General features: G+C 36.2%; 1 protein-coding gene across 10 annotated transcripts in view; it reads left to right on the top strand.

Annotated features, from left to right (window-relative positions):
• DOCK9 (dedicator of cytokinesis 9) overlaps nt 1-15,430 on the top strand; it is a 113,163-nt gene extending 97,733 nt beyond the window's left edge. For 6 of the 10 annotated variants that reach the window (XM_058824908.1, XM_058824911.1, XM_058824909.1 and 3 more), the window contains exons 44-53: nt 739-796; nt 2,622-2,728; nt 6,007-6,129; nt 6,478-6,591; nt 8,080-8,226; nt 9,004-9,214; nt 9,958-10,148; nt 11,305-11,405; nt 11,608-11,746; nt 14,207-15,430. In XM_058824908.1, the coding sequence (XP_058680891.1) occupies nt 739-796; nt 2,622-2,728; nt 6,007-6,129; nt 6,478-6,591; nt 8,080-8,226; nt 9,004-9,214; nt 9,958-10,148; nt 11,305-11,405; nt 11,608-11,746; nt 14,207-14,329 (1,314 nt within the window). In that variant the 3' untranslated portion in view covers nt 14,330-15,430. Of the gene's footprint in view, nt 1-738; nt 797-2,621; nt 2,729-6,006; nt 6,130-6,477; nt 6,598-7,249; nt 7,286-8,079; nt 8,227-9,003; nt 9,215-9,957; nt 10,149-11,304; nt 11,406-11,607; nt 11,747-14,206 lie in introns of all 10 variants that reach the window. The other 4 variants (XM_058824914.1, XM_058824915.1, XM_058824913.1 and 1 more) reach the window with 2 other exon arrangements.
• Nucleotides 15,431-22,470: the final 7,040 nt, after the last annotated feature.

The raw sequence follows: 22,470 nt of genomic DNA, 5'->3' as shown, positions 1-22,470 counted from the left end.
TGGCAGATTTTTACCTTTTTCCTTCACTTCCATTGTTTGAGGATGTGCAGCCTCCATATTTGAGCTGTTCAACTGATAGTTACTTTGCTGAAAGCCTAAGCCTTTTTAATAAAACAAGGATGTGAAATATTTTTTTTTTTTGGGAGAAAAGTGGTCAGTGTCAAATCCATAAAAAATCCCAGATATCTGAAAATTATTCTGTCCCTCTTTTTTTTTTCTGTTTTTCAAACTGCATCAATTCCTTCAAATTCCATTCATTGGTTATGTCTCTCTTGCTGCTCTCAAATGGCCTGTCACCACCAGTTTCTTCTGCATTTTTCTTGGTCAGGAGCCAAAAAGCCGACAAAACACGTTATAGCAGAAGGGCTACCAAATGCTGAGTAGAATCATTAATAGCTTAACACTAAAAATACCTCCCCCCAAAAGAGAGATTCACTTGTTTTTGTCACAGCATGATGTTCCTACCTTGTGATTTGTGACCCAGGGTCACTCTTAGGTTGTGAGCTGCTGTCCATGCCACTCAGGGCTCTGGTTAAGAAGGAGTAAGTGCACTTGCAGAGTTACAGCTTTACATAAATGAGGTGGAGAACTCTTGCAGTAGTCACAGAATATCTCCTGCAAAGCAGCAAAAAGGAAAACTGAAGAACTTGTCTCATACTGTTGCTCTCCATATATACCTTATTTTTAATATTCCCATTTTAATTGTATTTTAAAAGACTGTTACTGTTTCTGTTTTAGGCAGCAATGTGCTATGTCCATGTAGCAGCACTGGTTGCAGAGTATCTGACACGAAAAGGTATGATTTCAGAACATTATTTTAATGTACTCAAATATATTTTATTATTATAATTTGGGAAAATAAATAATTTCCTTGAGGAAGTTGTAGGTATTTCAGTGTTCACTAGGGAAAAAAATTCTGAACTAACCAGGTAGCAAACTCACATACTTAAGAGTAAACTTGCATATCTAAGGGGCAGCATTTCAGGTGAAGGCAAAGTAAAATTTTTGGAAAGTAAAAATTTTAATTTTACCCCAGAGCTGCTATTATTTCAAATCAGATCCTTTCTAAAGCAAAGTTATCTGTGAATATTCTTGTTTCTACAAGCAGTCAGTCTCTCACTGCCTCTAGGGAAACCTGGCATTGCCAGAGGAGTCAAAATAAATTTGTACAAATTTTCAGACGTTCAATCAATGATAATAGGGCTCAGGCTGTTTCACCTTGTTGTGGTATATTTTGTGCCAGCAGCTTTTGTAAAAGTGGATTCTGATGACCCTTGAGATAGGGTAGAAAACCACCTTTCATCTACAGGATCAGAAGAGTTCTCAGTCAGGGATTTGAGATTCAAGTTAAATTAATAAAAAGAGCTCTCTTGAGGAAAAATTTCAGGAACCTGTTAAAACTGATTATGATGTTGAGATAGTGTTTTGGATTTGTGGGCAAATTCATGTTTGCATCTTTTTAGCTTTGCCTTTGCATGGCAGTTCAAAATGAAGTAAAATCATGAGTCTAAAAGATGATTTATCTCTATTCTTGTTGTGCTTCTCACCAAATGCTTTTGCAGTGTATAGTCTATTTTCTTTACCCCAGTGATTTCAGAACCTTCTCTGAGACAAATCTGAAATAAGCTGCTTATTCAAATTACTGTGTCCAGTTGGAAGCCTGATGATACCTGAGAACTAGTGATAGTCTCTATTTATTTGTGAGTTCCTTTGGGTGTTCTGCTATTTTTGTATACTGTCATATAAAATTTATTTCCTCTCAGTAATACAGAGAGTCAAACTCCTACCTGTGGTATTTCTAAGAACAGAAAAGCCCCTTGCATTTGAGGCAATCATTCAGTAAAACCTCTGATGGTCAGAAGTCCTCACTGAGCAGCAAGAATTTTTGGAGGAATGAGTTGTAAAATAAATATGTTCAAATCCTTAAGCTTCCATAATATTTACTGATTGCCCTTGAGGTTTTAATTGATACAGAAAATCCTGTTTTCTTAATTCATCAGTCCAATGTAATCAAAAATATCTAAACAGCATGAGTGAAAGACATGGGTTTCATGTTGGAACATTCTATACTCCATTTTTGTTAAGGTTTTTTTTTTTAGTAAAGGAAGTTAGATTGGTATTTTGTTAGTTTTTCCTGGTTTTCTTTGTTTGAATAATCTGGTTTGCCATCCCCTGCTCATATTTTTATGGCTAATGTCATTCATATTGTTCAGACTGGAAAAAAGTATGTGTCAGGTCCTGCCCCTGTACTCAAGTCCAGTTCAGTAAGTAAACTTGATGGCAGTTCAATTAAATACTGTAAAAGTTACCTTGAGTACCTTAGACTTAGGATGGGGTAGATTAGACACAAATTTAAAATAAAGTAGGAAGATTCAGACATTACTTAGTTTGGTAGGTAAGGGTCCAGACATCGATGTGTTTGGGTTTTTTGAAACCCATTTCTACATTCACAGTAATGTAAGGTCTTGTATTTTAACCATGCAGTGGGAAGCTGATCTATTCCTTTATTTGGTGATAGGTATATTTAAACATGACTTCTGCTTTATCCAGAATCACAGAATGACCCAATGTTATCCTGCTGGAGAAAGTGAAATATGTCTCTATTTCTTTTTCAATGACAGGGATGTTTAGGCAAGGCTGTACTGCTTTCAGAGTAATCACACCAAATATAGATGAAGAGGCTTCAATGATGGAGGATGTTGGAATGCAAGACGTTCACTTCAATGAAGTAAGTAAACATAAAAATGTTAAAATTTACATACATGGAAAGGCTGGGGTTTTTTCCAAATTTTATGTTTCAGTCTGGAGAATTTCTGATATAAGGGATACAACAATTGTTTTCTGATCAGATATTTGTACCCTAAAGCTGAAATAAAAAAATTCTCTGAGATGGCCCAGATTTAGAGAATTTACCATATGCATGTATTTTAAATACAGTGCTAGCACATCAACTCACCTTTTATTGCACTTCTGGAATAAAAGCAAATTTGGGGTTTATTCTAGTTGACAGGATGAACACTAATGTGGGTTACTTATTAGAGTTAGCAAAATCTGTTTTTTTCTAAAACTGACTTGGATTTAGAGTATTACTCCACCAGAAATCATGAAAACGTGTTCACTGGTTTTCTGCTGTTTACAATTTCCCAATGCAAATATGCCATAACAATGAAAGTAGTTTTACTGACACCAGACTTGTGTCCATGTGTTTCTTCTGGCTTAAGTTTCACTCCTTGTGTGTTTGCTGATCCATCTGTGCAAACTCTACAGTAAATTTTACTAGTGAGCAGTAGTATATGAAAATGTTAATAATCTTGCTCATGAAAAGCTGTCTGCACTTGTATTTGCTGGTATAGTTGTGGCAGAGAGGGGCAGACCACAATTGGCAGCAGTCATGTTGGAAAACCCTCTGGTTTGTAAGTGTAGTTGTACCAAAAAAAATATTTTCTTTTGTGTTTTAATTAGTGTATGGTAAAGCTGTATGACAATATTACTTGAGTGTGCAAATTGGTTTTTGGTTGTATTTTTTTTTCAGTTTTTGTGCTGTCTTTTTAAAATCATTGATTCTTCTGATCCAGCATGAATTTTAGCATGCTACTCAAAGCAAAATGCAAGCTGCTCTAAGTTATTGAAGATCAGGAATTCTAGTGACTACTGCTGATGGAAAGTTTTGTTGGAAATTTCTGTCACTGTTTTCCTGCCAGACCATTTGTCAGAGTTAAATTATTATGCATTTTTTTAAAAATTGGAATGTCTTTATTCTTGTTTTCATTAGTCACTCCCTGCAAAAAGAATATACTGATTTTTCTGTGTCATTGAACCCTACACAAATTTATTTCCATCTCTCAGTATTTCCGTGGAACGGAAGTAAGCCAAGAGTGAAAATATAAGCCTGTACAGCTTGCAGAAGGATCAAACCAAGCCAATTTTCATTTTTCCCTGCATGCAACCCTGTCTAAACTTAACCATGTAGTACTCTAACTGATGAAATATTGAAAAAAAATATTATTTTTCAGATAAATTCTGAAAGTTAGCTGAAACATGGGAAAAGGAATAATAGGGGAGAAATAGTAATAATAATAAGAGTAACAATAGGGAAGAACTGTTTGGCTTTAGCAGACTAAAAATAATTTCAGAAGTGCTTCAGAACAGGTAGGCCTGTTCCTTCATGAACAGGAACATACTCATAAGTGGAGTGTTTCCTCAGTGTGTTCATAAGTAAGCAGAACTGTATTGTCTGAGAAAAAAATGAGATCAATTTGGTACAGAAGTGAAAAAGCAGAAACATCGTTTCAAGTTGTATTTTACTACTACTTAGCAAAATGATGCTCTGATGAGAATTTTTCCTATACATGGTAACAAGCCATATGGAATTTCTTCCCTTAAAACTTGATATTTCCCTTTTTGCTAGTTATTTTAATTTCTAAAGGACCATTTACAAGTATTGGAGGATCAGAGAGAATCCCTTCAAGTTTCTAAAGGGATTAAAATATCTTTCATACTCTCCAGTTTATAAAACCTCTTCCTAGTTAAAATCTGAAGACTTCCATAGATTCTCATTTTTAAAAATTTGAAATTTTGGGATTCTCGATTTAGTTCTCATTTTAAAAGAGTTCTGTGTGAGGTCAGGGTTACCTAAGCTAGCCAAAAAGTTCATTTGGGATTTTGCTTTTTAACAAGGCTACTGTGTGCATTTCACCAAAACAGTTGTTTGCCTGTGACATTCCATGAGAGGCATTGTCCTGATTTGCAGATGGGTAAATAAAGGAGCCCTGCAGGAACACAGTGTCCTCTCAAGGCTGTACAAAGACAAGTGCAAAGCCCTGCACCTTTAAAAAAAAAGAGCACAAAAAATCTCAGTACAGGCCAAGCAGCAGCTCTGCAGAAAGACCTGGAAGTTTCTAGTGGAGTGCCTGTTGAATGGGAATCATCACTGTGGCTTTGTGGAAACAAAAGCCAATGCAGGCTGTGATGTGTTTCAGAGGATTGACTCAAGAAGCAGAGGGAAGGGAGTTCTTTTCCCTTTTATGCTGGCAGTTGTGGAACGCCATCTCTAACCTTGTGCCCAGCACTGACCCCCAAAAGTCAAGACAGGTGTCAAGAAACTCAAGAAAGTCCAGCTCCTAAAGTGGTTAGTCGAAGAATCAGACTTTTCCAAGAAAAGCACCACCAAGAGCAAGAGGCTGTGCTCACAGGTGTCAAGGGAAACTGATTGCATATATGGAACTTTTCCCATGAGAATGGATAAATATTGAGACATGGCTCAAAAAATGTTGTGTTCTTTTGCTCCTTCCTATCAGCTCTCCTGCTTGAAGCTTGTGCTCTTCATGTTCTTTTCCTTTTGTAAACAAAATTTTACTTTGCTACATCTGGATGCCCTCTGGTGTCTCAATTAAGACTTGTGTCATAAACCAGTGTTTGTGGACAGCCCTTGTGGTCCAGCAGTGACACTGGTCTGTCACTTGTCACCACTTGGCTGCTGAGAATGGAGGTACTGAGGAGTCTGTACAGCCTCAAAATGACTGGGGGAAAGGAGGAAGTATTTTAAGGTCTGTTACAGGATAAGGGATAAGGGTACCATTCTTTAGTCTGTGCTCGCAATGTTAAAAATTGATTTTCTTAGTGATGTCTTTAAGCTGACTTAGTCCCCTTCCAAAGGGAAGAAGGAGGTGGAATAGAGTAGCTTCTAAGCATGAAAGGAGCTTTTCCAGCTTCTGGCTTCACCACTGTGATGCAAGAGTGGTAGAAGAAGGTTCAAAGAAGTTTCAAAAATATCCAAAATATACATGCTGTTTCTAAATAGGAGGAGTATGTGTGTAACCTCAGACCATTCTGTATTGTTTTGTTTCCTTTTAGCATTTTTTGATGGCCACAATAACTTAAATTACAAAGTGTACATAATTCTGTTTTGAGGCAAGATTTCCCTTTTCACTGGGAAGAATTTTGGTATAATTATTTGCTGTGCTTTTGATGAGTACTGACTTGTTCTAAATGTGTATCCAAATCTAGGATGTGCTGATGGAATTGTTGGAGCAGTGTGCTGATGGACTCTGGAAGGCAGAACGCTATGAACTCATTGCTGATATATATAAGCTTATAATTCCCATTTATGAAAAACGGAGAGATTTTGAGGTACTTAATTCATCAAATGTAAATTTGAGCAAGAAAAAAATCCTGAATTTTCAAGTCTAACTGCATGGCACATTGTACATCACATAATAAGAGTATTGAAATTGTAACTGAAGTTTGAATGTGTTGAAATGTTTGTTTTCATTTTAAATAATTATTTTTTCTTTAAATATAAATAATTAAAAATTAGTCTTACATATTGTCATCCTGATACAAATGCTAAACCTAATACAACCATTCAATAAAAGAATGTTTTTGGTTGTACTGGCTACAATGACATAATTTATTATTTTAAGATAGGAAAGTTGTGCTTTGTTCTTCTCCCTCATTATTGTTTTCTTTTACTTTTAGAGGCTTGCTCACTTATATGACACCCTTCATCGAGCATACAGCAAAGTTACTGAAGTTATGCATACAGGCAAGAGGCTGCTGGGAACTTATTTCAGGGTAGCATTCTTTGGACAAGTGAGTGTTCCTTTCACTGGCCTGCTCTATGCAGTGAAAAAAACCTGAATTTATTTTGCAAGATTTACTCTTTCATCATCTGTATTGATACAGTGATATAAAAAGCACAAGGAATGTGTTCTATATGAAATAAAGAAACACCATCAGTAACTTATTTTTAAAACATTTATCAATTCCAGCAAAATTCTTATCCTTTTCCTCAGTAAATTTTTTTGCCTTTTTTCCTTTTTTCTTCTTTTGTTTACTACCTTAAGGCAGCGGTAAGTTTTCTGTAATGTCAGTTTTTAGCAATGCATTGACTTAATGTCTGTAGTGCTACGGTGTGGTTTGCAAGGCTGCTTCTTAGACTGGTATGCATTAATAGCCATTGCAAGTCCAAAAGTAACATCAAGCTCCATTTAGAGAACAGATCACTCTTTTCTATGCATCAGTATTGCATGCTTCAAACCAAACTTCTGGCTGTGTATTGGGCAGCTTCACATCCTCTGGTCCGTGTCTAGAATGCCTCTGTATCCCTATGGTATCACGCAGTATCCAGTAAAACACTCTCTACATGCATAGCCCAGTTGCTTAATTGTCCAGCTGAGCATGGAGAATTGTAAAATACTCTGAGCAGTATAATTTTACATGTATTCTGTTGTCTTTTATGACTTTATAGCAATACCAGTTTACAGACAGTGAGACAGATGTTGAGGTAATTACAGTAACTGCTTACAAAGCAAGCAATGCAGTACCAACTACTGCATTTCACCTTAGTTTGGTGTGGGTATTTTTGTCAATCTAGCCTGTGTTTATACATGATATGTTGTGCTTTTCTATTTTGTCTGTTTCATTTATGACAAAAATATTTATTTTCTGGTTTTAAACATGAACTCAACATGGCTTGTTGTTTTAAACCAACAAACTGTTTCACTTTCCATGTATTGTGCATTTAGGTGAGGTTTTAAAAACAGTACTGTGTGTAATAAAATAAAGAAGTATATACCAATAGTACATCATAAAATTAAGATCTTGCATAATTATATTTCATCTTGTGTAATTTTTTATAACTACCTAAGGAAAATATTCAGATTATTTTAATGTAAACTTCTGCCAAAATAGTCACTTGTGAAACAGATAGTCCTGTTGGGCAAGACTACCAATTTTGGCAAGTGAAACAGTGCTGCAAGTTCACTTTTAAGTAAAAGTGAAAGAAACTTATCTCAAAGGCTTGTCACACCATAGAATTGCTACGAACTTTTAAAATTCAAACTCTGTGTTTCCATTATCTTTTGCTCATGTTGTACTAGAGAATTACATTTTTCTGTTGTTTTTTTTTTATTCTCTTAGAAAATCTTTTTACTTAGATTTTAATTTCTGTCTATTTATGTTTGCTTGAATACTAATGTTAAATGTTTATATTTCCTTTGAACCACACACATTATATCCATCTTAGTCATTTCCCTTATGTTTTATTCCCCAAGATTTTTATTACTTTATTTTTTACAGGGTTTCTTTGAGGATGAAGATGGAAAGGAATATATCTATAAAGAGCCTAAACTCACACCTCTCTCAGAAATTTCCCAAAGACTCCAGAAACTCTACTCTGACAAATTTGGAGCTGAAAATGTCAAAATGATTCAGGATTCTGGCAAAGTATGATCTTTATTCTCTCTAAAAAATTATAATATACTGCTTTCCCTAGTTTACTTGAAATATTGTGGACTCACTGGCTGTTTCTCATTTGGCACACAAACACCTGCATCTAAAAGCTCTGCTGTTGGAAAGGCACAAGAGGAATGTTATCTCCTACTAAGTATGCCTTTTAGAGCAACCAAAAAGCTTAATTTCTGTAGTGTTACCTCTCAAAACAGTAATTGTATCTTAGAACAAATTCGGATTATGATCTTATTCTGGGTTAACTTTAGCTATATTTCTTGCCCATTCATGCACAGTCATTGTTTGGAAGTTCTTCCCTTTTCCACACCTCACCCTTAGACTTTATGGTGACTTCCTCTTAGTATAATTTCATGGCTCTTTTTGTTCCTTGATAAGGATCCTTTTGAATCCTCGATTCAAAAATTTCTATGCATTTTGGCCTTTAAATGCAGAAATGGTGGGCATTTCAATATTGGAACTTTAAAAGGAGAGGAGGACTTGATGAAAGGGCTGGGTTTCATAATTATGAGCGGTTAAAAACCTCCAAAAACCAAACAAACCAAAAAATCCACAGTGCACTGTGATGCATCTGGCTTTCTTCCTAATAGTGAAAAACTAAATACAGAAAACTCCTGTGAAAGCATGAACATTTCCCACGTTTTCAATAATTTAGAGGTTAAGAGACCAAATTTAATTTCTGGAAGTTATGTGACTACTATTAGATCCACTTTATTCACAATGTAGCTATTTGATTTTTTTTGTCCTGTTTTTAAGGTAAATCCTAAGGATTTAGATTCAAAATATGCATATATTCAAGTTACACATGTAGTTCCATACTTTGAAGAAAAGGAGCTGCAGGAGAGAAAAACAGACTTTGAAAGGACTCATAACATTCGTCGCTTCATGTTTGAGATGCCTTTTACTCAAGGTGGTAAAAGACAAGGAGGGGTAGAAGAGCAGTGTAAGCGAAGGACTATTTTGACAGGTACTGATGGAATGGAATGCTTTCACTGGAAGCATTAGTTCAAATGGTCTTATTTTGTTCTGTATGGGTTTTTTCATTTCACTTAACTAACTCCTTTATAGCTATCAGCTAAAATCCTTTTCATATTTTTGGCCACAACTAGGTTTTCCAGGTTGATTTCTTCAGTGAGGAATCCTCAAAATAATTATCTCCTTTTCCTTAAGCTTTCAGAATTCTGAATCTGGACTCTGGCTTTCCTTTTTCTTAGAAAAAGACTATCTTGTGTTTTGTCTCTGTTAAGTATGAGTTTCTGTATTAATATAGTTGTAAAAAAAAATAAGTGACTTTGTAATAATAAAGTGACTTTATAATAAAAAGTGACTTTATAGCTGTCCATAGCCAGTACTTGTGAGGAAATAGAAAATAAAGCTTCACTATTTTTGATTCTTCTCTTCTTTGAGATTTGTGAATGTTAAGCAATTATTTTCAGAGTTCTCCTATAAATTAAGTTCCAGTGGTTTATTTCTGGTGGTTATTAGTAGCAGTAATGACAGTGATCTTTCTTTGCTGTAATGCATGTAACACTGTGCATATTTACATTTCAGTGTCTTGCCTCCCGGTCCATTTGGCAATATTTTTAATTATATAAGTTATTAAATTGGGCAGCTGATTACATCAAAATGAGATTTAGCGTAAGATTCTCTCAAAGCACACCTAATTAAAAAATCTTTTCCTGACTGTGTTAAACTTGTTTCTGTCCACAGCCATACATTGCTTCCCATATGTGAAAAAGCGCATTCCAGTGATGTACCAGCACCACACTGATTTAAACCCCATTGAAGTAGCCATTGATGAAATGAGTAAAAAAGTTGCAGAACTTAGGCAGCTTTGCTCTTCAGCTGAAGTTGATATGATCAAATTGCAGCTGAAGCTACAGGGAAGTGTCAGTGTTCAGGTAAGAGCTTTGCCATAAAGTTTCATTTGCTTCTGTCCTTGAAAAATTATATTAGTAGCATTTTATAGTTGGTTTCTATTCTGCACATTCAACAGTGTCCTAAATTAGAAATATGCTCACTATCTGCAGTTATTCTATGAATAGGAAAAGAAATAAAAGTATTTAATATAAACAACTGATCAGAGACAGTTGCACAAAAGAATTAAGATTCATCTCTGGAATATGTTGCATTCCAAGCCCCACCAGATTTTGGTGAAAAACTGAACCTGAAGATAAATTAGCATATTTTGTCTAGCTGTAGGTCTGCCCACAGTAGGTCTAGGACATTTTTGTAAGAGCCTTATGGAGATAAAGAATGAGTGATAACATATAGGAAAAAAATAACCATAGAAAATCTCATTGTGTGTGCCTTTTTGCCTGAGGCAAGCAGGAAGTGGAATGTATAAAGAAGCCATCAGATTCACTAGAATGGGTACCTGAAGCAGGTGTAACATGTACAAGTCAGTATGGAAAGGATCTTCAAAAAATGCAGTGACAAATGTGCTGCTCTATTATTTTAAATTGATTGGAAACAAAGAAACTGTTCAGTCATCTCTTATGACCAGCTGTCTCATTCAGCAGAAAAGGGAAAAAAACCAAACCAAGGTTCCAGAATCAGTAAGTTGTAAGCTGGTATTATGGGATGAGAAGGGAGAGGCTCTTGTTGATAATATGAAGGAATAATAAGGATGAGTCATAAGTCACTGAAACCACTTCTCCTGTAGCTGCCCTAAGAGCACAATTAAACTTCTGCAGGTTTTTGCAGAATTCTCAGCTTGCAAATCTGTTTTCAATAGATACACAGACCAAACAGTAGTAGGTTATCTCATTTTCCCACCCTCATTTCATAGCAGAGATGACAGATTGGCAATGTCTGCAGTTACTTTGCCACATCATTGAAGTGGTTTCTTTGTGCCAGGACAGGTTTATAGCACTGGAGAGACCTTTCCTGTTTTAATGCTCCATCTTGAGTAGTTTTCTTGTTTTCTAAGTCCAGCTTTTTTGAAATCAATGTATTCTCATAGGAAAATCAAACGCAATAAATGCCTGTAGGGCCTGTTATTGCTAAGACAGTATGTCTGATATCTGACTGTTTTTAAATTCTTGTTCTTTTTAGGTTAATGCTGGTCCATTAGCATATGCAAGAGCTTTCTTAGATGACACTAACACCAAAAGATATCCAGACAATAAAGTAAAGCTCCTAAAAGAAGTTTTTAGGTATGGCATGGAAGGTTTGGGAATTCTTGGGGATGGGAGAGAGGGAAAAAAAATGGACCTTTTTCCCAAAACTCATAAAAATTCCTTTTGAAACTTGCAACTTTTAAAGTGTTCTGATTCATTAATAACGTACTTTAAGCTGACATTTCAAATCAATCATTTGGATTTCTATTTGAGAACTTTCTTATTTTCTCCAAATCAGGCAATTTGTTGAAGCCTGTGGGCATGCTCTGGGTGTAAATGAACGACTGATAAAGGAAGATCAGTTGGAATATCAAGAAGAAATGAAGGCAAACTACAGAGAAATGGCAAAAGAGCTTTCTGAAATAATGCATGAACAAGTATGTGCTGAAATGAAATTATGCATGCTATCATTCAGAATGTCACTATAATGTGGAAAGAGTAGGGGAAATGTATGGGATGCTTTACACAAAAGGATTGTTTCTTTTTTTTCTTTCTGTGGGAGTATAAGCCTGTCATGGACCTTCATTTTTCTGGCTTGTGTTTTTCTCAGTCTGGTTTTATTTATATTTGCTTGTGTATTCCCAGCCTGGTTTTTTGTAAGCAAGAAAGACTGCAGTAAAGATAAAACAAATGTAATTAAGTTAATATATACCATCCGCAAGTTTAGCCTTTTCTTCATTGATTTTGGAGGTGTAAATAATTGCTTTTGCAACAAAGAGTTAAATGTCTTTCAAGGGATATTCCAATACATTTTCTTGAGGGAAGTCCAATACTGGCAAGCTAGAAATATGTGGGGAAGGAAACCCAGAACTTTTGTGGAGTGAGATGAACCTTTGCATCTGGGTTCCATGGTAGAAATGTCTCATGAGTTCAAAGGAAAAGATATTATTTCCAGGAGGACAGGAAGAGCTGAAGTTCAGTGCTTGATCCCTGCATGCTTGACATTTTTATTCATCATATTCATCACTTCAGCCCTGTTTTCTTTCATGCACTGTTACTTTTAAAACCTTTTTCCAGAAACATAGAATGGTTTATAATTCTTAAGAGAGGTTTGCCTTTATTCGACCTTTGCTTAGATGGTACCCAAAACTTTTATGGGGAACTTTTTTCTGTTCAAAAACGTGCCACTTGTCTAAAGCTCACTTCATATGCTTTCTTGCTTTCCATTATTTCCCAATGTGGTTTCTCAGGTACTGTGTTCTGAGTAGCTCTGTGATATTATATAACTATGATGTGTGATATTATATAATTATGATGAAGCACATTGGCTTTATTTTCCTTCACCTATTTTGATATCCTGTCACAGAGAAGGGCTTATGACATAACTCTTTAATTACCATCAATAAAAGACATTGCGAAACAAAATTTATAGGAAGTGATAGTGATACCATTCCAGAATTATGTGGTTGGGTTTGTTTTTTTAATAAAAAACAGTAGTAGAGGAAAACAGTTTTGAAAGATTTGTGGAACAGAAAAAGAATTTGCTTAGCTAGCAGAAGTTGGACTATATTTCAATGTGATTTATTGATAAGCAGAGGAGGATTTGGAATGGAGGATAACTGATTGGAAAGCTGATTGAGATGAACAAGGTACATGAGAGAATTAGACAGCAGTACATAATACCCCTTTGGAAAGGACCGGCAAGTGTTTTGGTCAAAGAATTTAATGATAAATGCAAGATTATCATTTCCCTGGCACAGGAAAAGAATATAATGAAAATTTGTACAGAAGAAAAAGTACATTGAACTCAGTGGAAGATGTAGACGTTTAAAAAATGCTAACATGTGTGAGTTTCCAAAGATTGGTGATAAGAAAAAGCATGTCCTGGAACTTCAGGTGTAAATCACATTGCCCCTACTTCTCTTGGTTTACATTTAGACAAACAACTGATATCCTTAAGATACTGTGAACAGAATATGAAAGAACCGCACTGACTGCAGTAATATGTATTATAAGCCTACTACTGTGTTCTTATGCAAATGTAATTAGTTGTGCATAATTAAAACATGCCATGTTGTTGGTGGTTTTGCTTTAGGGTTTTGGGTTTTTGTCAGTTAGACTGATAATTCCCCTGAAGGCTTAGAAACATGAAGGTCTTCACTTAAATCTTTTTAAATGTCTCCTTTATGTATCTGCCTATTGCTGTTTTGGGAAAAAGAGCTTTGCATCACTGAATAAACTATTAGCTGTAATGTAACCATACAAGGTCTTAAGAACTGCAAAAAATTTGTTATAAAAATGCATAAAAGAATCTTAACAGATTTTTTTTTTCTCCTCTGCTGCTTGCCAATATGATCAGATGGGATGGTAATTAGTTTTCTCTACTTCTGTTCTATTAGTTTGTCTAATCTGTATATAATTCCTTTTTTTGTGGTATTTCTAATTTTAGCATCAATTTGTTTATAGCTGTTAAGAATGAAATCTTTGCAGTGTTTTGATAGTTTTTGTGAGAAATGCTCAAATCATACTTCTAAGTCAAAAAAAGGAAAACCAAAAAAGGGCAAAAAGTTAGCTTGTTGTCACTTTGAAACTCCTTTTGAAAGTTAACAGAAGGAATGATAGAAACTGTCCAAGCATCCTCTGCAGAGGACAGTGAGTTAGGAGAACTGATATTGGAGAAGTAACTTCTCCTAAATCCAGGACATGGCTGAAAAGAGTAACCGTTTCCAAAAAGTTTTGTGCAGTTGAAAAAGTCCTGGGAGGCTGAGTCAATGAGCAGCACATCAAGAAATTGGTTAGCTGTTTTAGACATGCCTGTGCCATTTTGAAACATAAAAATAAATACATAAATAATACATTTTGAAACATTTTGGTAAATACCTGTCTTTCATTTTAAGATTACTCCAGTGGAAGAAAAGGCCAGTGTCATGCCCAACTCACTGCACATTTTCAACGCCATAAGTGGGACTCCGACAAGCACAACAGTTCACGGGATGCCCAGTTCTTCTTCAGTTGCATGATTGTTTTGTAAAGGAAAGTATGTTTGTTTCTTTTGAAGTTTGTGGATTTGCTTCATTGTGTGCAAACTCAGGATGACCTCGAAGCTAAATGTTGGGCACATGCAAACTGCGTAGTTCATACGAATGTCTGAGCACACTTAGCAAATAGCAGTTACTGGTAATAGTCTTTTAGAGTAAGGGAGGCACACATATATATTTTTTAATCTTGCTGGTAAAATTTAAAAGTGTTCACAATGTCATTGCAGAAGTGCGTGTTGGAAAATTATGAAGTTAGCTTCTGTTTTTCGTTAGAAAGTATTATTAAGATGAATTGCACATTACAAAAAAAGTGTTGTGGGATGTAATTTTGCAGATATGTAACATTCAGGTGTTCTTTTTGTGTATGGCACATAGAGATTCCAAGTACAAGAACTATTTTGGGGCTAGACAGAGACACTAGTTTTTGGGGTTTAATGGAACTGACAATAGTAGTTTTTGTACCATTTGGCAAATTGTTGTGCTTTATTTTATACCTTGTTGCATTTTGGAGGTATGCGAGCTTAGGTCTTACTGAACAACTAAATACAACCAAAGGTCTGTATTAATGAACATTGAGTTATACTAAAATATCAATAGTAGTAAATTGTTATGTACATATGGTTTGTTAATACAGTCCGTACAGTCTGTACATAAATGTATTACATTTCTAAACATTTTTTAATATTCATACCTGCTCTTACCATTCTGCTTTCAGTTTCTTTTGAAAATTTGCTCATTCCAAGTATATGCAGACTACAGTTCATTTATCCCTGTATATAAATAAGTGCAATATAAAGATGTATACAGTCTTTGCTATGTTAGGTTTATATGCAGTTATTAAAAAAAAACCTTTTTTGCCAAAGCAATGGAGTATGTAATTGGTAATCATGGTTACTGTGGTAAATGGTGGTATAATTTAAAGCTTTTTCCATATTCTTATTCTTTTAAGACATTAATTTAGTAATTTTATATTTGGGGAAAATAAAGGTTTTTAATTTTATTTAACTGGAAGCACTGTCCTGCTGTAATTAAACATTCTGTACTACATCTATATTAAAAGAAAAAAGGTAGTTACTTTTCTCACTGTGTGCTGCGTTTTTTTGTTTTAGATTCACTCCTGACATTTGGGGAAAATGAAAGCTTGAATTTAAAAAATGTCTTTTTGCATCCTGTGTATGAGATGCAGACACTTGTCGGTCTTATTTCATATTCCTTGTCAGTAAAGGCAACTAAATTATTAGTTGAGACATCAGTTTTGAGTCCCTTGCATTTGACTCTAGTACCATGTTACTGTAACTACAGGTTGTTATTCACCAGAACAGTTAATATTAGGAAGTCTTCAAAACTTTTCATCACATGACAGTAGAAAACATCTTTTATTTATGACATAAGGTTTGCTGTCATTTTTCTGTAGCACAGTGTGAAACACATATGTTGCCATTACTCATCAAAGGTTTTTTCTAAAGCAGCTCATCTTGGCAGTGAAATGCTGCATATACTCTGCTTTCTCTATGTTTCTGAAGCAAAATTTCTCATTGTTTAAAATTCTTTCCCTCAAGAGGAAAAAAATCATACACTTCTAGACAGTGAACTCAACAATGCTGTAAGAGGCATTTTCTTCTCCTCTGCCCTAAATGCTTCACACTTCTGTTCATCTGTGGAAATAGGTGTAGGAACACCTACCTCAAAAGGTGTTTCATTATTGGGAGAATATAGAATATATCCTGTAAAGCTGTTTTGCCACTCAGGAAGACTTCTGTATCCATGTATTAAAAGCTGTTGTGTGTATCACGATGGATTCTTTTAATTGCCTCATTTTTTGTGACTTTTTCTGCTTTGCCTTGGGAGCAGAACTGACAGTTTCCCTTTTGCACTGAGACCTCACTTGGGTTAAGATGCATCTGACAACTAACCTGTAAATGTAGTATGTATTCAGAAGTGAATATGTTTCTGTGTATGTATAGATATATATATGCATATATATGCACACACAGAGGCACACATACATCTAAATATATGTGTAACTGCTTTGCTGAACCTTGGCCTATGAAAACCAGCAAACTGTAGTTGACATTGCTGTAGGTTTACACAGGCTTAAATCATTTAAATCATTAATGATTAACACATAAATGACATGTCTATAGACTTAATCTCTTGTGATGTGTTTCTATGAGGGAACACACCCTCTACTGTTTAAGCTTTATACATTAGTAATAAATGGGGGCATTTCCCTCCTGAATAATTCCTTCTGTACCACCTGTACCCTTCTCTGTTGTTACTTCTGTAGCATGTAAATTAATTATCCAGTGTGGGTTAATTTATTTATAAAGACTTGGGCTCTGTGCAGGTTTTTGATTAATTTTCTTCACAGTAGCTGGTATGGGGCTGTGTTTTGGATTTGTGATGCAAACAGCATTGATAACTCAGGGATGTTTCAGCTGTTGCTGAGCAGTGCTTGCACAGAGTCAAGGCTTTTTCTGCCTCTCACCCCACCAATGATCACACTGCGGGTGCACAAGGAGGGAGGAGGGGACACAGGCAGGACAGCTGACCCCAACTGAGCACAGGATTGTCCTGTACCATATAGGTGTCATGTGCAGCAATAAAAACTGCAGAAAAAGTTTGCCAGAACAGCACTTGCTCAGGGAGCGGCTGGGCATTGGTCAGCTGCTGGCAAGCAATTGAGGGTTTTTTGCATAATTTCTTCATCTTGGTTTTGTTTTGGTTTTTTTATGTATTAAACTGTCTTTATGTGGACCCACAAATGTTCTCACTTTTATCTTTCTGATTGTGTCCCCTATCCTGCTGCAGAGGATTGAGGGAGCAGCTGGATGAAGTTGAATCACAACAGTCCTGTTTTGGCACCCAGTGTCAGGCTTGAAGTGTTTGAGATAACAGATTTGACCACAGTGTGTTATAGAAGGAACTGATAATTATTATCAGTTTGACAGTTGTTGGTCATAGTGTTGATTTACTTGTTCACAGTATTAGTTTATCTAATCACTGCCATGCTCCCTATTTTTTTCTTTTTTTTTTTTTTTTTTTTCTTTTTTGTTTTGTTTTTTTTGCTATACATCAAATTTGAGAGCTTGTTAAAGGCTGAATTTGCAGAGTATCATTTAGTTGTGTTTTGCTTTGGAGAACTATGATAAGAGTTGGCCTTGAACCTAAACTGGTATTTGGGCCCTGCACTGTTGCCCTCCCTGCACTTTGGGAACCATCTCATGAGGACAATGAAGTTAGACATTTTCCCTTTTCCAAGAACCACTTGGCGGATGAAAGAAAGAATGGCGCCTTCCCCTTCTTTTCTTGTGGGGTAGATGTTTTCTCTCTTTCTACAATAACTCTTCAGTATCTTGGATACCCTTTGGTAACTAAGATATTCCTACTGGCATGTTTCAAGTATATTTTTCCAGCTTTTCCTAAGTTTAATTCAAGAATATCACACAGGGGTATGTCCCGAGGCAGTATGGTCATGGGTAGCAAGGCATGTGGGAGAAGACGGGCAGGTGACAAGGACTGTCCCCTCTGGCAGTCTGGGACTTCACCACAGAACAAGTGCAGGATCCTGAGGTGATCAAATATTTGATAAAAAAGGATGTCCTGGCTATGGCAGAAACACAGCTTAGCACTCTGCCAGGGCTGACAGTTGGCTGCCAAGCCCTGCTTGGGAACCTTGAGGGGAGAAAAGGATCTGTGGCTCTGGGGACATACAGACAGACACTGGCCAAAGGATCTGTGGCTCTGGGGGACATACAGACAGACACTGGCCAAAGGATCTGTGGCTCTGGGGACATACAGACAGACACTGGCCAAAGGATCTGTGGCTCTGGGGACATACAGACAGACACTGGCCAAAGGATCTGTGGCTCTGGGGACATACAGACACACACTGGCCAAAGGATCTGTGGCTCTGGGGACATACAGACAGACACTGGCCAAAGGATCTGTGGCTCTGGGGACATACAGACAGACACTGGCCAAAGCAGAGACCCCTCCACTCGACTGCATCACTCTGTGCTGACCACTCTGTCATGCCCTGCAGGGAGCAGGAAGCCAAGCCATAGGAATGAGGGGGCTTAAGGACTGTAAAGTTGAGGAGGTGTAGGGACAAAAGAAACTGGACCTTTCCAATTCATATTCTTCAAAAATCTTTTTTCAAGTTGCTGAGTGGGCTCTGGTTTACTGTTGCCAGAGTTAGATACACAACAGCAACTTGTAATAGGTCATTGGGGTCTTTGCAACTGGGTCTGAGGATGGACATGGTAAGCAGTAAATTAATGTTATAAATATTGTTTTAAATAGTATTTAAGTAGAAATGAAATAAGTATTAAGAATAAGTATTTCAATTGAAATTAATTATTTCAAATAAAACTGTGTCTTTGGATGGACCTGGCTCTTAATGAAAGCACTTAGTCTAGGTGCTAAGGCAGGCAAGGTTTTTTCTTATATCCAGTTTCTATTATCTTTGATTTCTTTATGAAAAAACTTCAGTACAAAGGAGACATCTGAGTCACTGTCTGTCATGAAGGTTAGCCATTAAAATTTATGAAGACTGCTGTTCTGTGGTTTTTCATTAACTAAAAAATTCTGTATTTAATTGTATTCAGACTGGGAGTCCTGGAGCTTCCTGCAGGAAGAAAAAAAAGAAAGCTTTGGCAGATAATGAAAAAATTCAATTGTTTTTATGATATTTTGAAAGTTTTAATTTTCAAAATATCAAAATATTTTAATATCTTTAAAATATTTTGATGGTGGGTTTTTTTCCTTTTCTAAGTGGTATAGTGAATATATGAGTTATTTAGAATCTTTTAGACTCTAAATATGTTTTGGTCTCAACACAAATAAACAATTAAAATTATATCTAGAGAATAGGCAGTATATCCTTTTCAAGTTAACTGTAGTAGATATTAGGGCTTTTTTTGCTGGTGTTTTCTGCTTAGGAAGGAGTTTTGTAATTTCTTCTCTCAATGCAAAACTTGAAACTTGTTTTTTTTTCCTGCAAAGCAAGGTGTGATTGATATTAGTAAAATACCTTGGAAATGCTACACCTTGTTTTATTACTACATGATGTAAATGATGAAAAAACACTGAGAGTTTTCTAGCTGCGTGGTTCTGTTTTGCTGTTTGGGTTGTGCTATGAAGGATTAGCTGGAAGGACAAAAAAAGGAGGCTGAAGGGAATTAGGTAAATAACCTTTCACTATGAATCCTTAGAATAACTTTATGTGTTTCTCTCTGTCCTGTAAGATTCATTGACACCAGGAGCTGAACAGCAAGTGGAGCTTCTTGAGATAGTGATTTTTGTAGCTAGTGCTGTATAATCTGTTCATGTTTATCACTGTGATATCTGACTCCCAAAAATGTAGAAGTTTGATGTGACAAACTCAGATGGGGAACATGAAAATTGTGACCATAATTGGCAGAACTGCAGCTGAGGCCTTCAAAACACACTCATCTTTCAAAATAAAAATTCTTTTACATTAGTTTTGTTTCAATTTAATATTTTAAGAATTGGTATAAGGTTTAAGCAGCTTTATACAAATATAGCTTTCAAATTAATTGAAGTAACACATCAGATTTTTTCCAAGTGTATGAGCGAAACCAGATGCCTACCAGCCTAGAACTTAGACTTAATATAAGAAAATGCTGATAGCCACTGAATAAATAACTTTGAGTTAACGTTTATTGTTTGGGGAAAAAAAAAAAAAAAAGAAGAGGATTCTGAAGCCTGGAAGAAGTCTGAAAAGAAAGTGACTGCATGATTTTCTTCCAGTCAGCATTATCAGTACCAAGATAGAAGTGAAACTTCTCATAGAGCTGGTAAGTACCCTTTTATCAGTGTTTGATCAGGGCTTTTATCAGTGGTGTGGACTGTAAAAGGAAGAAACAAGAAGTTCCCAAGGATGCACAGATAACTGCAAGGAAAGAACCTTAGTTCAGCAAAACTGTCCAATTCATTGTTCATTCCATAACTCTTAGAACTCCATCATGGAATACTGACTATTTCATGATGAGCTGCACACCCCTGCAAATTCTTCATACTTATTACAATTCTTCCAATCTAAAAAAAAAAGAGTCAAAACCATAAAATAATATTTATAAATAACACATAATCTGAACAGATAGTAATATGCCCTCACTTTTTTTTAAAATACTTCAATCTCAATTCAGGTTGTTCCTGAATGAATAATAATGAATAGTTGTTATAAATTATTCTATGTTATGGACTCACCTCACCAGCCCCTCTGAAATGATTGTATTCTTCCTTCCTAGGAGATGCAAGGAAACAATCTTACAGACCAAGGTACAACCTTTAACTGAGCAATATGTGGAACCATCCCTCCAGTGGAAGGATCATTACAGCAGGAACACACACAGCCTGGGAAGTTCCTGCAGAGCACTGATGGTAACTTTTGAACACGAGTGGTGGAAGAGTCATTAAGGACCTGTGCTGTGGACCTTGAACTAAGAAAGTAGGACAGGTTTGAGATATGAGAGCTGGGAATAGTCTTGGTTATGGTGACCATGAGATGGTGGAGTGTAGGATCTTGTGTGGAAGAAGCAGGACAGTATTCTATTACACCTTGAAAATATGCTTCTGTGACTTCAGATTTTTGCAGAAAAAAAGCAGAAATGCATTTCTGCATTTTTGTTTGCTGTGTATTTAACAGCCCTGCTGTGCACTGAGTACTCCTTAAAAGAGAGCCTGAGGGGGAAACTTTAATCCTCTGAGAATAAATTCTGTCCCTACAACAAGTACAACCATAAAATAGCTCCACAGTGGTCAACCCTGTGGCATCTGCTTACTAAAGGACAGCAGAAGCCAATCCACCTCAGAAACAGCTGTGAAACCACTGTGTGTCCTTTTATCTCTCCCTGTGGGACAAATTAAAGTGTGTACTCAGCAGGGTAAATACTTTAACAGAGACCTTAAATATAGAAAGATAACCTGAGTAAAAGCCAGGGTGATCAAATTAACTCATTTATCCCGAATTTTTGAAAAACGTGATGTTTTTCTTTAGCATCTGAATTCCTGTTGGATGTTGATTTCTAGGAAGAAACATCAAAGGTCTACTCTTTGTTTTCACTAAATGCATGGGTCTATATAAGATGTGCCTGGAAACGAACCTTTTACCAACACTGGTCATGCAATGGGAAGTTTCCCATTGTTCAGGAAAGAAATGGCATCTTTAATTCCATACTTTAACAGAAAATGGTGTTCATATCTCAATTATTTCTGTAGATGAATGAGCCATTGGAGGTTCCAGCATTCTTTGCTGCATTACAGATTGCTTGTTTTGCTGGAGTAACCATAATAGAGAAACACAACACTGCCTGTGCTGTGTGGCCATATATGTATATCCCACTGAGAAGTGATACATGACTAGCATCAGCTGTGTCAGTGGAGCTTATACAGCAAGATTTATGTTTCTTACTGGAGAACTTGCTATAAATATAGCTATAACCACCTACTCATGTTTTATCTGAAGAATTTATTCACAAATTTTTACATTCAAGGGTACAGGTAACAGCCAAGGGGTTAGAGCTCCTTTGAGTAGATTACCCCCGTACAGATACAATTGAAGAAATCCAGGATCAGCTGTAGCTCTGGACCACAAATCAGAGCAGCCTTTAGCAGCTGAAGTGCTGACTGTAGATATTCCAAATTGCAATGTATTGCAATGCTTGTTTGATTTGTACCCAAGACAAAATGAACCTGTTCAGCAGCCAGGTAATTATTAAGTGCATGCCATAGAGAATGCTATTGGATTGGTTGCATAAACTAGAGTGTACCACTGTATCTTCAAGCCTCAAAGAAGGAGCTCATTCTTCTTTCAGAAAATTCGGTTTTGATAATGTCAGTTAATGTTTTACTGTTTCTGCATGCTGAGTTCATTCAAGCCTTGGTAACATGTAGCTTCCCCTAGCTGTTCTTCTGCTCAGCCTTGCACTCTGGCTCTCCTGCTCCTGCTAAACTTCTCATCCATTTATTCCATGTACGTGGCTCAGTAAGGTGTGTGCATGAAACGTACATCATGGTGTACTGATGTGCATTCTCCCAGCTTTCCCTATGGCTTGTGGCACAAATGGCACATGGGACAGATGTCTGCTGTGGACTGA

Source organism: Ammospiza caudacuta, chromosome 2 (genome assembly GCF_027887145.1).
Source record: "Ammospiza caudacuta isolate bAmmCau1 chromosome 2, bAmmCau1.pri, whole genome shotgun sequence".
Taxonomy (NCBI): Eukaryota; Metazoa; Chordata; class Aves; order Passeriformes; family Passerellidae; genus Ammospiza; species Ammospiza caudacuta.
This window is presented reverse-complemented; position numbering and strand designations above follow the sequence as displayed.